General features: G+C 34.4%; 1 protein-coding gene across 4 annotated transcripts in view; it reads left to right on the top strand.

Moving 5' to 3' along the window:
* Positions 1–16,597, top strand: part of SCN2A (sodium voltage-gated channel alpha subunit 2) — a 143,395-nt gene extending 126,798 nt beyond the window's left edge. For 2 of the 4 annotated variants that reach the window (XM_078451187.2, XM_078451185.2), the window contains exons 24-27: positions 2,769–2,906; positions 3,274–3,378; positions 6,956–7,226; positions 8,843–16,596. In XM_078451187.2, coding sequence (XP_078307313.1) covers positions 2,769–2,906; positions 3,274–3,378; positions 6,956–7,226; positions 8,843–10,038 — 1,710 coding nt within the window. In that variant the 3' untranslated portion in view covers positions 10,039–16,596. Of the gene's footprint in view, positions 1–2,768; positions 2,907–3,273; positions 3,379–6,955; positions 7,227–8,842 lie in introns of all 4 variants that reach the window. The other 2 variants (XM_078451186.2, XM_078451184.2) reach the window with 2 other exon arrangements.
* The last annotated feature ends 423 nt before the right edge of the window (positions 16,598–17,020 follow it).

The following is a 17,020-nucleotide window of genomic DNA, read 5'->3' as shown; positions in this document are numbered from 1 at the left end:
GTGCATTAGAAGCTCTTAACAAAGACTGCACTTCCTTTGTCTGTCACAGATTTCCTCCATCTTTTTATCTTCCTTGTAATAGAAGAATCTAATGGTGGAAAAACAAAACAAATCAAAACAAACAAAACTTTAGTGTTTCTCTCTGGGATGTGAGATTTTTGTGGTAGAAGGCAGGGGCCTTCACAATCTACTTTACACACCTCAACACTTTTGAAATTTTGTGTACACTTTTCATTAATTTTTTACTGCTTAACAAGGAGAAAGGAAATCATATTTTGGAAAAAAGAGATTGCCTTCTGGTATATTGCCGGAACATAGCAATTAAACTCAAAATGTTACTTCCCTAGCACCAATAACCAGGTGGTAACTGAGAAAGAACTCCTGTGGGGTTTTTTTCACCTTATTAAAAAAAGAGAGAGAGCACAAGAACTAAAAGCACAGCATTGTATCTCTGTATCAAGAATCCCAGTTATGTGCTCTTTTGAATAATAATAATAATAATAATAATAATAAATAATTAATTATGTATTACTACTCCCTCAGCTAAGGGCTTTATTATACTATCACATTGAATCTTAAGTAACAATGTTATTGTGTGGTTGACATTAACTTCATTTCACTACTGAAGCAAAGAGGCTCAATGCATTAAGCCGTTATATGTTTTTGAACTCTGACCACAAGCATGAGCTCATAACCACTTTCTTCTACAGTAGTTTCCTACTTGTTTTGATTAATTCATTTAAAGTTCTCTCCACCTTCCTTATCAACAGGTTGATATGCAACTTACTTTCAGTTTCTTCCTTAGTAACTTAGAAGACAGTGTCTGCTACATAACTCTTCAGCATTTAAGCATTTTACAAATGATGAAATCCAAGTGGACATCAAAATTAAGAAAAGTTGCTTGCTCTTATTCTCAGTAGTCATCAGAGAAATGCAGATTTAACCCAAAATGTGACATTATTGCCTAATTGGCAATATTAAAAATTATGACAATACCAAGTATTGTCAAGAATAAAGAACAATAAGAACTTTTAATGCTACCGGGAAAAAATAGATAAATATTTATTTTAAAAAGTTGAGCATTATCACATTATTTAATAAAATTCAAGGTATTCTTTAACCTTGCAGTTTCATTTTTAGCAATATATCCTACACTTTTGTGCATGCATAGCAGAATCTATGTACAAGAATGAACGTAACTTTTTGGTCTAGCAAAAACTGGTAACAATTCAAAAGTAGTAGAAATGGACAAATAATTAAATATTATACAGTGGTGAAATGATATACAAATACAGCATATGCAACACCATGGATGAATCTTAAAAATATAACAAAGTTGGGGTGCCTGACTGGCCCCATCGGTAGAGTATGTAACTCTTGACTTCAGGTCATGAGTTCAAGCCCTACATTGGATGTAGAGATAACTTAAAAATAAATTTTTTAAAAATATATACGTAAAACAGAGTTATGCAAATGTGTCCACTAGACAAAATATAGACAAAACTAATCTTACTGTTCAAGAATGCTCACTTAGATGTTAACTCTAAGAAAAAGCATGGAAATAATTACCATAAAAGGATAATGATTGCCTTTAGTAGGGATTATAGAGTTTATATTTGGGAAGGATACACCAAGGGTTTCTGAATTCTTGACGATGTCCTGCACTGTGACATTCACTTTGTAACAATTTATTACTACATTTTACCCTTATGTGCTATGCACTTTTCTGTATATATAGTATTTAATTTAAAAACATTTAAATGTATCATTTTCTATCACTGTTTGCTATCTACACACATAAATGAAATAAAAGTCTCATCAAAGAATATGTACTTTTACAATACTTCTAATATTTTCCATTTTACTCTATTTTATTAGAAAAATATATCAAGTGGGCCGTTACCCTCTACATTGCTTTCATGACACAATGATACATTCCCTGTATCCATTACCACCTGGGACTGGTTAACTGAGTTGGTTAGACCAATATCCTGTATGACCTGAGCTATAGATTATAGTCAATGCTCAAGCCAACTGTCACTCTTTTTTTTTTTTTTTTTTTTTTACCAAAAGTGTGCTGGACAAGAGAGGGTATCATTGTTACAGAAACTGTGCCTAAAGCCTACTGAGTAGGATGAATCTATACACTTATTTTCAAGAAGGAATGATCCAACAGATGAACCCATATCCACACATACAATAATAACTCTAGCCTATGAAAAGAAATGTGTAATAGAAATCAAACCTTTGCACTCAGTTATTACTACTGGCCAGGCACTGGTTTTTTTTAAGCCCTTTTCATATATTAATATATTTAACATTTTCAACTACCCTGTGAGGTTAAGATTCTATTATTTCCATTTTACAGATAAAAAAACTGAATTAGAGAGAATAAATCTTAAAGGTTTTAACACAAAATAGTGTGACTCAAACATCTCTTTTGCAGGAAGAGGAAATCCTCACTCTGCATGCCCTACTGGGGGACTTTGGGGAAAGTGCATTCATAATCTAGAAACTTACTGGGTGAAGTGAATTTTAATTATCCAGACTTTTCTATGAGTTGTTTTACTTTGTCAAATCAGTGAACAGTCTTGTAGGACTCTTCAATAAGCATGTTAGATTTGATGTTTCTTAAAATCTCTTTAATGTTTGCCCTTTTTTTTTATTCCCAGCAATTGAGACATGCTTTGAGAATTGAAAATTTGCTGATGTCCCTTTTATAAAACAAGTAGTGGTTCTAATAGTTACCATTCCTTAATATTTTGTAGGTAGAATTACAACCCAAGTATGAAGACAATCTGTACATGTACCTTTATTTTGTCATCTTTATTATTTTTGGTTCGTTCTTTACCCTGAATCTTTTCATTGGTGTCATCATAGATAACTTCAACCAACAGAAAAAGAAGATAAGTATACTAAAACTTCCTCTTTATTCTAAAATGTGAACTAAACATGTCACACTAGTTCTTTTAGGGTCTAAAATGTAATCAGCAAAAAAGAAGGAATATAAAATTCTGAAATTACCTTGAGATATTTAATCAATTGTGAGTTTTTAAGTAATTGCTAATTCAGATAGCATGTATTGATATTTTCAGTATAGAAATATGACTGATTAATACAGAATACTTTAAAGATTGAATATGTGCATCTCTGTAAATACAGATATTGGCAACATTAGAATAGCAAGTGGAAGCGATTTCACACAATTTCTGAGGTAGATTTTATAACTAGCAAAGAACATGATTTTAACAAGTTTTGCTTTCATTTCTTTACTTTGGAGGTCAAGACATTTTTATGACAGAAGAGCAGAAGAAATACTACAATGCAATGAAAAAACTGGGTTCAAAGAAACCACAAAAACCCATCCCTCGCCCTGCTGTAAGAATAACATACTTTCGTTCCCATCAAGATCTATGTTATTTACAACTTACACAGCCCAAATTGCTAGATACTAGTACTTTTGTGAATTTACAAAACAAAATTTCTATCTTAGCAATGTGACTAGCAGCTAGCCTAAATAGCCTAAGTATATGTGTAATAGTCTAAGTGTATATATATTATATATAATATAATGCACAGATTACGTATTATATATAAACATATAAAATACATGTAAATAAAATATTTCAGACTTACATGCCAATAGTATTACATAGAATTGATGTCACTGAGGAGTATCTAATAATGTAGAGAAGAAAACATATCCATACATACACTGTGTGGAAATACTGAATGTTCACAGAGCGTGGTGGGGATGAATTGGAATAATCGGTACATCTCAGATTTGCCACATTTTCTGTCCAACTCTGCAGATTGATTGGAATCATTATGAAATAAGTCGCAGGTTTTGTTTTTCCTGGTTTTAAAAATATTTCATATTTCCCCTACCATCTTGCTTCTAAATCTGATGACATCATTCTGAATTTTTATGGCTCTTCCAACTGTATATTATATGCCAGTAGCTGCTTGGTTGCTGCAGGGAATTACTGTCTGGAAGAAAAGAGCCCTTTAACAGAAGGGCAGTGCATGTGTGAAGGCCTTGAAGTAGGAAGGCCAGTGAGGCTGGGATGTAGAGAGTGGGGGCTTATTGGAATGTGTTGAGAAAGAAGTTAGGGTACACAGACTTTTCTGAGCTTTGTATGTTATGTTCAAAAGTTGCCTTTATCTTTAGAGCAACTGGAAGAGATTGAAGGGGACCTGGTCGTTTTCAGTTTCGTGAAGATAACTCAACCAGTATTGGCAGGGGCAATGTGTATGCTTATTAGATTTGTTCTGGAGCTGACTGATAGATGATGATAGGGTATGATAGGTAGCGATGATAGGTAGCCTGAACCAGAGTCATGTGGAGATGAATTAAAGTGGATGGATTTGTGAGCTGTCACTAGAGTACAATTACAAAGTTTGTCTATTAATTGAATATGGGAAGCAAAGAAGAACCCAACAAAGAGAACTTATGAGTTTCTACCATACACACTGGATGACTAGTGTCATGCAAGGTATGAAGAAGGGACATGCATGGAGAAAAAAAAATCAGAGATGCTAGCTTGCAGAATCTGGCAATCAAAAAAAGACAGGAATAAGAATGAGTATTTAGAAGTAGCAAAATAAGGTTTCTTAAGACTGAGAGGTAGGTTTTTGAAACAAAGCAGGAGTTCTGGAGACGAAGAGTGTGAAGAGGGGGAATATAGAATAAAGTCACATATTTTAGAGGGATGAGTCCTCTAGCAAATATGGACTCATATATAAAAAGATATATGTGAAAAGTCAAGATAATATGAAATGCAAAAGGAAGTAGAAGAGTTTCTTGACACTGATTTTGATGCTCCCAAAAAAGAATAGAGACCAAAAGAATAGGATATTTCTGAGAAGTTTGGAACTATCCTGGAGCAAGTGAGGGAGAAAGGATTCCTAATCATCGTCAAGGGCCAAGATGAAGTGAGAGAACGTAAATCTTTGGCAAACAAAGCTGCCAGGGTTACATAGCTTCCCGCAGCATACACTACATCCTGGGATTTAAGTTGGAGACAACAATTAGGGACTGAGGATTGCAGTTATACGTTGAAGTGACCCATTGGAAAGCTACATGGGCAGGAAAACTAAGCTTTTTATTGATAAAACCTTCTAATTTTAAGCAATTGTGAACCTCCTACACTGTAGGTGCTAAGTCTACGAGAAAAAATGACACTGCTCCAGAGCCTCCAGACAACTAGGAGAAATAACTAAAACAAATAAATAAGAGCAAACTATATGCAATACAGTGTCATCAATTTTATGACAAATGTAAACATAAAGTTTTCTGAGGACACGGCGTGCTTAAAACTTAAAACTGAATTCAAAGTCACCAGAGAAGGGGTGAAGGAAGTCTCTTTTAGTACAAGGAGATAAGATAAAATGATACAGTAGAATCTGCAAATTTTATTCAGAGGGATAGGAAATATCAGAAGGGTAGAAATAAGAGAAACATAACCAGACTTGGAAAGGTAAGCTACAGTAAATAAGAACTAAGAAGGAAGGTTTGGAACTGGAATTAGACACATTTATTAAGTTGAAGAAGGCTTTGGAAGGACAGACTCACCTGAAGCAATAGAAGTCCAGTCCAGTAAGCCAGATACCTGTTCAGAGAAAAGAGAAAAATACTACAAACAGGAGGTTGATGTCCAAGAATTTGCATAGGGAGTAATGGATGTCTCTCAACAGAGAGGGAGAACACTAGTACAGAGAATCCAGATGGATAGACTTGTCAGAATCTGGGAAAGCTATGAAGTGTATAGGTAACAGATCATCCGTGGTTCTAGTTAAGAAAGTACAGGACAGGGGCGCCTGGGTGGCGCAGTCGGTTAAGCGTCCGACTTCAGCCAGGTCATGATCTCGCGGTCCGTGAGTTCGAGCCCCGCGTCAGGCTCTGGGCTGATGGCTCGGAGCCTGGAGCCTGTTTCCGATTCTGTGTCTCCCTCTCTCTCTGCCCCTCCCCTGTTCATGCTCTGTCTCTCTCTGTCCCAAAAATAAATAAAAAACGTTGAAAAAAAAAAAAATTAAAAAAAAAAAAAAAAAAAAAAAAGAAAGTACAGGACAGCTTAGTGGAAGTTAGGTCAAGGCTTGAGCCCCCAAAATCTTGAAATACCAAGCAGAAGTAGGCAAAATGGTATAAAACAGGGTCCAAACAAGTAGAACTGGTAAGGTGAGTTTCATAAACAAGACATAAAGCCATTCAGTGCTTGGAAATAAGGTCCAAACTGAATAGGGCAAAGGTTGAACCTCTGATTGTGGACTATAACTTTTACAAAGATTATTTTATTCTTTCACAAGAGTTACCCCATATAATTTCACCCAGCTTTTCCTTATTTTAAAATCTGGCATAACCATAGATCAGTAATCAAAGCTAAGAAATTAATCTTGGTACAATACCATTTAAATAAAATACAGAACTTAATTACATCTCACCAGGAGTTCTAAATATGTCCTTTTTCTTGAACTATAATTTTTTAAAACATCTTCCCAGCTGAACCTTAAGGTACTCTGGCTTTGGGGAAAGACGATAAAAGCAGAAACTAGAAAAAAATAAACATGAGAGAAAAATCTGGAGAGCTGTTTATTAGTACTTCAAAGTTTACTTTGATACCCCGTGCCAATACATGGGATAACAAAGATTTGTTATAGTGGCAAATATTGGCTGGCTGTCTATCATATACATGGTGATGTTATGGTTACTGAGAACACAGTAAGTGGTTCTTAAAGTCAGTTTACAAAATCTGGTATCATGAACAGTATAAGGAAAACAAATATACTTGGAAAAAGTTGTATATTCCAGTATACAAAATGTTCTTCCAAGTATTAAATAAGCATGGTATGTTTTTATAAGAGCTACATTTTCATATTGCTATGTTAAAACCAGATATGTTGAATTTGATTTTTTTTTTTATGTTCCTAAGTGAATTTTACATACTCTTTGTTCCAGAACAAATTCCAAGGAATGGTCTTTGATTTTGTAACCAAACAAGTCTTTGATATCAGCATCATGATTCTCATCTGCCTCAACATGGTCACCATGATGGTGGAAACTGATGACCAGAGTCAGGAAATGACAAACATTCTGTACTGGATTAATCTGGTGTTTATTGTTTTGTTCACTGGAGAGTGTGTGCTGAAACTAATCTCTCTTCGTTATTACTATTTCACCATCGGATGGAATATTTTTGATTTTGTGGTGGTCATTCTCTCTATCGTAGGTAAGAAGAGGTACTTTTACTCAATTAAGGAAGTTAGTAGTAAAAATTTGTTTTAAAATTTTGAAAATGTTTCTCACTAATCTTTCTCATTTATCCCCCCAAAATCTTAAATAAAAGTCTAACGTCCATTCTTCAGTTTGTCATTTCTCTTGTTGCATGCTGTGCATGAACTGATATGTAAAAACAAGATTTTATATTTTGCAGCTTTCATTTATCATCTTGTCTCATTTCACAGGATGATAACAGGAACTTGGCATAACAATCCTGTACTCAATCACACTCCGTTGATATAGACAAGTATTGCTTTGAATAAATAATTCACACACACATACACACAAAAATTATTAGAAGTAGTCAAATAGTCCATAGATAGGATATTGATAATTGGAATAGTTTGTATGTGTGTTTATATATATTCACATATATATAAGCTTCATCTTACCTCTGGGTTCAGATATTTTCTATGCTTTGTAATATTCTTTTTCCAGAAGTAGACATTTTGTTCAAAAATCCAAAACAGCTTCATTGTCATCAATACACATTGAGTAGTGAAGTATAGGGCATTAAATGAGGTGCTGGCAGTAAATATAAGACATTTAAGACAAGGTTCTGCCTCTTAGAGAAGAGAAAACATAGAGGGAAAAATTAGTATTCCACCATTTACACTGCTTTCTCTGACAGACTAGAACACCAAAACAATTCTCCATCCTGTGTGATCATCACAACATTGCCGTGAGGTGGTCATTTAGCGAGTAAGGGACAAGACTCAGGGATCATGCAGACCTGGCCTGGAGCTCGCCTATTTCCACTAATTACTGTCTCTGTGACCTACAACAAGTTACCTCTCCAATCCCTGACTTTCCAGAAAATATTTCAAGTGTTATTGGGAGAATTAAATGAGATGATATAAGTTGATGCATTTAGTATCATGCCTAGAACAAAGAAAAGCCCCAGTAAGTGCTAAGTTTAACAACAACAACAACAAAAGTAGATAGAAACTATCACCATCTAGTCATGTGTAAAAAAAAAAAGAGAGAGACAGACAGACAGAAACAGAGAGAGAGAGAGAGGATTCAGTGCCAAGTTATGTCTGCTGCAAAGCCTGGATTCTCTCCTGTCCATCATTCTGCCACCTTCCAAATAAAATGGATCATAGCCATCTCAGGATAAGATCTCTCATATTCCTGATCCAAAATCACAAGCCTTGTCCATTAGTTCTTATGCCAATACCAGAACCAGAATTTTAGAACTATAAATCCACTTCTTTGTTTGGTTGCCATATGCTCTGTAACATCTTTAGGTCTTCAGTGGTTGAATCTTTCTTTTGATAGATGCTTCTCTTGAACTAGGAAAAATGACCATTGATACCTTCAGTATCAATACCTTGTATGAGTGCCTTCAGAGGGATTAATGTTATAACACCAAACATACCAGTTTCATTTTGCTAAATAATGCAGAATGTGCATGTGTCTATATATGTGTGTGCGTGTGTATGTGTATATCTAATTCTCATGCCCACATTTTGTAAAACTAGTGATTATCCAATTCATGTAAGTTTTCACTCAAGGCTATTAAATATAGCACTACTTTTGTTATTGTTTCTTGATTTTCCACAGGTATGTTTCTGGCCGAGCTGATAGAAAAATACTTCGTGTCCCCTACCCTGTTCCGAGTGATCCGTCTCGCCAGGATTGGTCGAATCTTGCGTCTGATCAAAGGGGCGAAGGGGATCCGCACTCTGCTCTTTGCTCTGATGATGTCCCTTCCCGCCTTGTTTAACATCGGCCTCCTGCTCTTCCTGGTCATGTTCATCTACGCTATCTTTGGAATGTCCAACTTTGCGTATGTTAAGAGGGAAGTTGGAATTGATGACATGTTCAACTTTGAGACCTTCGGCAACAGCATGATCTGCCTGTTCCAAATTACCACCTCTGCTGGTTGGGATGGATTGCTAGCACCCATTCTTAATAGTGGACCTCCAGATTGTGACCCTGAAAAAGATCACCCTGGAAGCTCTGTTAAGGGAGACTGTGGAAACCCATCTGTGGGGATTTTCTTTTTTGTCAGTTACATCATCATATCATTTCTAGTGGTGGTGAACATGTACATCGCTGTCATCCTGGAGAACTTCAGTGTCGCTACTGAGGAAAGTGCAGAGCCCCTGAGTGAGGATGACTTTGAGATGTTCTATGAGGTTTGGGAGAAGTTCGATCCTGATGCCACCCAGTTTATAGAGTTCTCCAAGCTCTCTGATTTTGCAGCTGCCCTAGATCCTCCTCTCCTCATAGCAAAACCAAACAAAGTCCAGCTCATTGCCATGGACCTGCCCATGGTCAGTGGCGACCGGATCCACTGCCTCGACATTTTATTTGCCTTCACAAAGCGTGTTTTGGGTGAGAGTGGAGAGATGGATGCCCTTCGAATACAGATGGAGGAGCGATTCATGGCATCGAACCCCTCCAAAGTCTCCTACGAACCCATCACGACCACTCTGAAACGCAAGCAAGAGGAGGTGTCTGCTGTTGTTATCCAGAGGGCTTATAGACGCTACCTCTTGAAGCAAAAAGTGAAAAAGGTTTCGTGTATCTATAAGAAAGACAAAGGCAAAGAAGGCGAAGGAACACCTATCAAAGACGATATCCTCATTGATAAACTAAATGAGAATTCGACTCCAGAGAAAACCGACGTGACACCCTCCACCACTTCTCCACCCTCGTATGACAGTGTCACCAAACCGGAAAAAGAAAAATTTGAAAAAGACAAATCCGAAAAGGAAGACAAAGGGAAAGATATCAGGGAAAGTAAAAAGTAAAAGGAACAAAGAATATTTCATTTTGTGATCAATTGTTTACAGCCTGTGATGGTGATGGATTAGTGTCAACAGGACTCCCACAGGAGGTCTATGCCAAACTGACTGTTTTTACAAATGTATACTTAAGGTCAGTGCCTATAACAAGACAGAGACCTCTGGTCAGCAAACTGGGACTCAATAAACCAGAAAAACAGCATCGACAGGAGGTTTCTGTTTTCACAACCAGCTGACACTGCTGATGAGCAGAGATGTAATGGCTACTCAGACTATAGGAACCACTTTAAAGGGGGGAGGGAAGTTAAATTTTTATGTAAATTCAACACGTGACACTTGATGATAGTAATTGTCACCATTGTTTATGATTTAACTGCCACACCTGCCATATTTTTACAAAATGTATGCTGTGAACTTATCACCTGTTGTTTTTTTTTTTAATTCACAGGTTGTTTACTATTATATGTGACTATTTTTGTAAATGGGTTTATGTTTGGGGAGAGGGATTAAAGGTAGGGAATTCTACGTTTCTCTATTGTACAACTGGATATATTTTAAATGAAGGCATGCTGCATTTCTCATTCACACGTGAAAAAAAAATCTCATCACAAAAAGAAAGAGTTTACTTCTTGTTTCAGGATGTTTTTAGATTTTTGAGGTGCTTAAATAGCTATTCATGTTTTTAAGGTATCTCATCCAGAAAAATTTTAATGTGCCTGTAAATGTTCCATAGAATTCACAAGCATTGAAGAATTGTTTTATTTTTACATAATCCATTATATGTACATGTATATATGTATATATGTATATGTGCGTGTATATACATATATATGTATACACACAGACACACCCACCCCATCACATGATCATTCACAGTCCCGGCAGCATGACTATAACATTTTTGATAAGTGTCCTTTGGCATAAACTAAAACTATCCTATCAATCCTTTTAAGAACCTGAATTGACCAAAAAGCATCCCCCACCACTTTATAAAGTTGATTCTGCTTTTTCCTGCAGTATTGTTTAGCCATCTTCTGCTCTTGGTAAGGTTGACATAGCATATGTCAATTAAAAAAAAATAAAAGTCTGCTTTGTAAATAGTAATTTTACCCAGTGGTGCATGTTTGAGCAAACACAAATGATGACTTAAGCACAGTATTTATTGCATCAAATATGTACCACAGTAAGTATAGTTTGCAAGCTTTCAACAGGTAATATGATGTAATTGGTTCTATTATAGTTTGAAGCCGTCACTGCTGCATGTTTATCTTGCCTATGCTGCTGTATCTTACTCCTTCCACTGTTCAGAAGTCTAATATGGGAAGCCATACGTCAGTGGGAAAGTGAAGCAAATTGTTCGACCAAGACCTCATTCTCGTGTCATTAAGCAATAGGTTGCAGCAAACAAGGAAGAGCTTCTTGCTTTTTATTCTTCCGATCTTAATTGAACACTCTGTGGTAAAAAAAAAAAAAAAAAAAAAAAAAAAAAAAAAAAAGCCCGACCGTACGAACGTATTGCAAGCTGCTTCAATCTGTTGAACCTGTATGGTTAGAGTTTTCTAAGAAAATATAAATACTGTAAAAAGTTCATTTTATTTTATTTTTCAGCCTTTTGTACATAAAATGAGAAATTAAAAGTATCTTCAGGTTGATGTCACAGTCGCTATTGTTAGTTTCTGTTCTTAGCACTTTTAAATTACAGCACTTCACAAACTAAGACACAAAGACTAAGATGCAGTGTAGGTTTCTGCTTTTTTATTAGTACTGTAAACTTTGCACACATTTCGACGTGGAACACATCTCAGACTGAGTCCAGCGTTTATTTGCTTTCAAATAGTAATGCCTTATCATCGAAAGAGGCTTAAGGAAAGATCAGTTGATATTCTTGGCATTGCTTGAATCAGATATTTCCACCTAGTCTTTTTATTCAGAAAATAATGTCTTTTCCAGTGTTTGTTTACCCAGATAGATTTTACTCTTATTGGCCCGTATGGCATTAGAACTGTATCAGATATGATATGGGTCCCAAGTTGTTGTTTGTTTTTTTTTTTCCTCACAAAGCCAGGTAGTGAAATTATATTACCAGCTGCAGCAAAACATTTTGTTTTTCTTTCACAGGCAACATTAAGTGTAGATTCTTTATACTAAAGCTATTGACTTGTAGTGTGTTGGTGATATGCATGCAGGAAAATGCTACTACCATAAAGAACGGTAAACCACATTACAATCAAGCCAGAAGAATAAAGGTTTTGCTTTTGTTTTGTATTTAATTGTTCTGTCTTTGTTTCTATCTTTGAAATGCCATTTAAAGCTAAATTTCTATTATGTAAAAATGATCTATCAGAAAAAAATATAAATGTAAAGAATACACATTAAATATAATGATTCATCTTTAAATTTTTTCATGGAATGGAAATCAATTAAGAAGAGTGTATTGGATATCTAGTTTTAATATTGGCCAAAATCTAGATATGGTATTGGGTAGAGTACTGGAAAGTTACAAAAATTAATAAAAAAATTGACTAACATTTTAAATTGTGCATCCTTTCTCCTTCCCATCTACCTACTGTTCTGTTCCTCTTTTGACTCTAGTTTCTTCCCTTTGTATTCTTGATCTAGTTTTCTGTATGCTTTTTCATCCTTCCTTGGGCTCTCGGCGTTTTTCATTCAGGATATTTTTCTTGTTTCTTTTCTGTTCACCCAGTCTCTTGTTACTTACATTCTGTAGACAATGGCTCTGTGCACTTAAACCCCTAATAATTTGCTGTCACTATAAAAAATCCATAGACTATCATCATGTTCATTTCTACAATTCCCTTGACAAAACTTCTAAGTGAGCTTAGATCTCACCTCTTCATAATATAGTAACTAAATTCCCAAATGACACAGATTTGGTTTTTCTACTAATTATGAGCACTTTGAGAAATGTTTCTCAATTCTGATTGCATATTAGAATTACCTGAGACTCTTTTTTAAAACTGCCAATGCATGGACCAAGACCAGACCAATTGAACTCCTATCTCTGGGGATGAGACTTAAGCATCTAATATTTTTAAGGCTTGCCATTGATGCTGATTCATGCTAAGAGTTAAAAGCCAATGAGTTAGTGTCTCTTTGCCCAATAGGAAAAAATATTCTACAGAAAATGAACATTTCCTGTTTCAGAATTTCATTATATAATTCATCGTGTATAAAGTAAGGCTTCCAATACGGAGGCTTTGGGATTATTCATCTTTTAGTACAAAAAATAGACATTGACCCATTTATTTCAGGGGTTCTCTTCTAAGACTGTAGTTAGTGAAAGGGAATCCTTTTGCTTTTGAGAGCTTTTTCAAATTATACACACACACATACACACACACACATGCACACAACATGGCACCCCAAATTATTCCTAATGCATACTGGGTGAGATGAATACGCAGGTGGTTTAGGAAACAGTATGGATTCATAAAATACCCATCCAGGTGAACCTTACATGCCCTGTTGGGTAAGAACCATTAATCTGGACCAATGGGAGATAGCCCACATAAGACATACATTCAACTTGTGATTATCCAGTCACAAATCTAAACAGGAAAGACTTCTCTACTTTTCTATTTTGGGGCACCTCTCATAATCATATGTTCTCCTGAGTTCTGTATAACACAGATTGATTTACAAAGAGAAGAGGGGAGGGAATAAGAGAGGGGATGTAAAGGCTGAGGAGAAGGAAAGAGAGAGAACAACTGGGGAAAGTAGAGGAAGGTAGAGGAGTTTAAAAATGGGAAGGGATGCTTTATAAATTATCCTCTGAAAAAGGTCTTGCTGTTAATAACTACAGCAATAGTGAGAGAAGGGGGAAGAAACAGGCGTGCGGGAAAGAAATTTTGCTTAGTTGTCAATAAGCAATGTAAACATGCTTCTCCTTCCTTTTTTTTTTTTTTTAAATACCTATAAAAAAGGTGAAGAGGGTATTATGCAAGTAAATGCTACAATAATCGCATTGATAGTGTTTTTTTTTCTGTCATCAGAACTAAATAAATGTTTGTCTACTGCATATTAACTTTGCGATAGGAGCTGAGAGATCAAAGATGAAATTAACTGTCCAAAAGAAGGTTATAGCCAGAGGTGAAGAACCTTGAATGTCACGCTAAAGAGTCTGGGATTTATTCTGTCGGCAATGAGGAATGATTGATCGCTCCTGAGCAGAATGGCAGTAAAATTAGATATTTCTGTCCCTATTTAATGTGATAGTAAGAAGACTGCACTGCCCCTATTTTGCATATTTCACAGAGATCTCATTTTCCCATCTCTTTATTTTTAAAGATGTTTGTGTTTTTATCTTTTAATATATATTTTTAAAAGAATGTGCATAGTTTAAAAAACAATCTAATATTTTTTGTTAATAGCATATCAACCTACTTATATTTATTTTATACACAGATACATTTGATTTTAATTACCTTATTCTGTGCTTTTTATTTGTCAAGTTTCTCTTTTTTCTTCCTTCTCTTCTTGTCCTCCTGTGCATTAATTTTGTTATGTTTATTCTCTTTCCCACATCTGTACTGGTTCCAAAGATACAAATCTTGTCCCTCTCCCCCTCCCTTTCTCCCTTCCTCCTTTCCTCCCTTCCTTCCTTTTCTCTTCCTTTTTTTTTTTTATAAGTGATTGATCTTAAATTTTAACATGCATACTTAGCTAGTGAAATATAATAAACAGTTGTACTCTTATCTGGAACAATGAAGTTCCTTAGAATGTTTACATAGTATTGCCCACTTCGCATGTGATCTTTGTCTACTATTTTAATTCTACTTTGACACCCAACAAATTAAACAATATTATTATTATAAATTTGTATAGTCAGTGCTTAGGCTTTATATGTTAATTAATCCTTCCTAAAATATGTTTTTTCTGTCTATTTCATTTTGTGTTCTATTTCCTTCTTGAAATATATGAGGAATTCTATGAGTGAGGTCTGTGAGTAGCAAACTGACTCCATTTTTCTTTTTCTTAAAATGGCCTAATTTCACCCATATTTTAATGGACTAGTTTAGATTATATTTATTCTGGTTTTTTTCAATGTTTTGAGTCTAGTTATGAAAATACTTTTATTAATCTGACTCAGAAATTATGCTAATTTGAGGATTAATATGCTTATTGATACCTAAAATTTAGAAAATTTCAGGAAAATTTCTTTTAGCAAACAAATATTTTCTCATTCTATATTTTTTCTATTTTCTCCATCTGGAACTCCTGAGGGTTGTATATTTAAATTTCTAAATCTTTCACCCATGTTTTTTACTGTCATTTTCTTATTTTTAGTGTTCTTTCTGGGTAATTTGTCAGGTTTTGGTATCAGGATAATGCTGGCTTCATAAAACAAGTTAGGAATTGTCCATTCCTGAAGGACTTTCTGTTAAGAGTAGAATTATTTCTCCCTTAAATTTTGATATAGTTCATTAGTAAAGCCATCTGGAACTTGAGTCTTCTTTGTAGGAAAGTTTTTAATTACAGATATCTGTTCCTAATAGAGCTATTAGGATTTTTCCTTTTTTTGTTTTGTTTTGTTTTGTTTTGGTTTGGTTTGGTAAGTTACATTTTATAAAGGCTTTGTTCATCTAAGTTATTGAATTTACTCATAAATGGTTCATGTCATTCCATTCTTGTGCTTTTAATATCTGTGGCATCCCTGGTCATATCCTTTTTTTCATTTCTGGCATTGAAAATTTGTAATTTATCTTTTTCTTAATTAGAATATCTGGGGGTTCTTCAATTTTATTAATGTATTCAAAATACCAAATATTGGTTTATTGATTTTCTCTGCAGTTTTTCAGTTTTCTACTCATTGATTTCTGCTCTTTTTAATCCTAATGTGATTAAGTATGCTATTTGGTGTAGGTCTTTAAAGCAGATACTTGTTACCATCTAAAAAGGGAATCACTGCAATTCCTAATCTGAGAGTTTTCAGAATCAGTGCACCTGAATTTTATTAAATTTTTATTGTACCTTATTTAGACAATCATGTTAGTGTTATAATCCTTTATTTTGGCAAGGTAGTAAAGAGTGTTAATTGCCTTTAGAATGTTAATCCTAATTATTCTGGAATTGAATCCAATTTGGTCATTTATATTATCAATTTCATATTTTGCAATATTTAGTTTTCTAGTATTTTGCTTCATATTTTCACATCTACATCTGTGAAACAGCTTGGCTTACAGTCTTTTAATGCGCTTAGTAGGTTTGGATCATAAGACTATGGTATGCTTTTAAAACAAGTTGGGAAAGGCTCCTCCTTTTTTTATTCTCTGTTAGAGATTAAGATTGATGTTAATTTTCCCTTAATTATTTGGATGACTCATGAAGTCTGAAGATTTGCTTTTTATGTTCAATTTTTAATCACATATTTATTTTCCTTAATAGGTAGAAGATCATTTAGTTTTCCTGTTTCTTCTGGACTCAGTTGCCATTGAACTATTTTTTCTAATAATTTAACCATTTCAAATAAGATTTCAAGTTTATTCACATAAAGTTACTTATAACTTTATATTATCTATTAAACTCTATGGGATCTGTAGTAAAGACCTCCTCCCCCAATTAATTATATTAATATCATATTTTATTATATTAATTATTATATATTAAGAACTAACTTTTGGCTTTTTAAATCTTCTCTATAGCATGTCTTTTTCTATTTCATTATTAATTTTGGTGGTTTTCATATTTATCATTTCCTTCCTCCTATTTCATTGGTTCTAATTTACTCTAATTTATTTTCCCTGTATTCAGATAATACAATCTGCATAATTTTAATCATTTAACTTTCGGGGGGAACTGCTTTGTAGCTCAGCAGCTTAGCAAATGTAATATAAGTTTCCTATGTAGTTGAAAATAAAGTGTATTACTCAATTGTTATTGCAATGTTTTATATACATTTAATAGATCAAGCTTGTTAATCATGTCATTCAAAATACAAATTTATTGATTTCTTTTGTATGTTTTTTCT

This window comes from Panthera onca, chromosome C1 (genome assembly GCF_046562875.1).
Source record: "Panthera onca isolate mPanOnc1 chromosome C1, mPanOnc1 haplotype 2, whole genome shotgun sequence".
Taxonomy (NCBI): domain Eukaryota; kingdom Metazoa; phylum Chordata; class Mammalia; order Carnivora; family Felidae; genus Panthera; species Panthera onca.
Note: the sequence above shows the minus strand (reverse complement) of the source record. Positions and strands in the feature narration are given on the sequence as shown.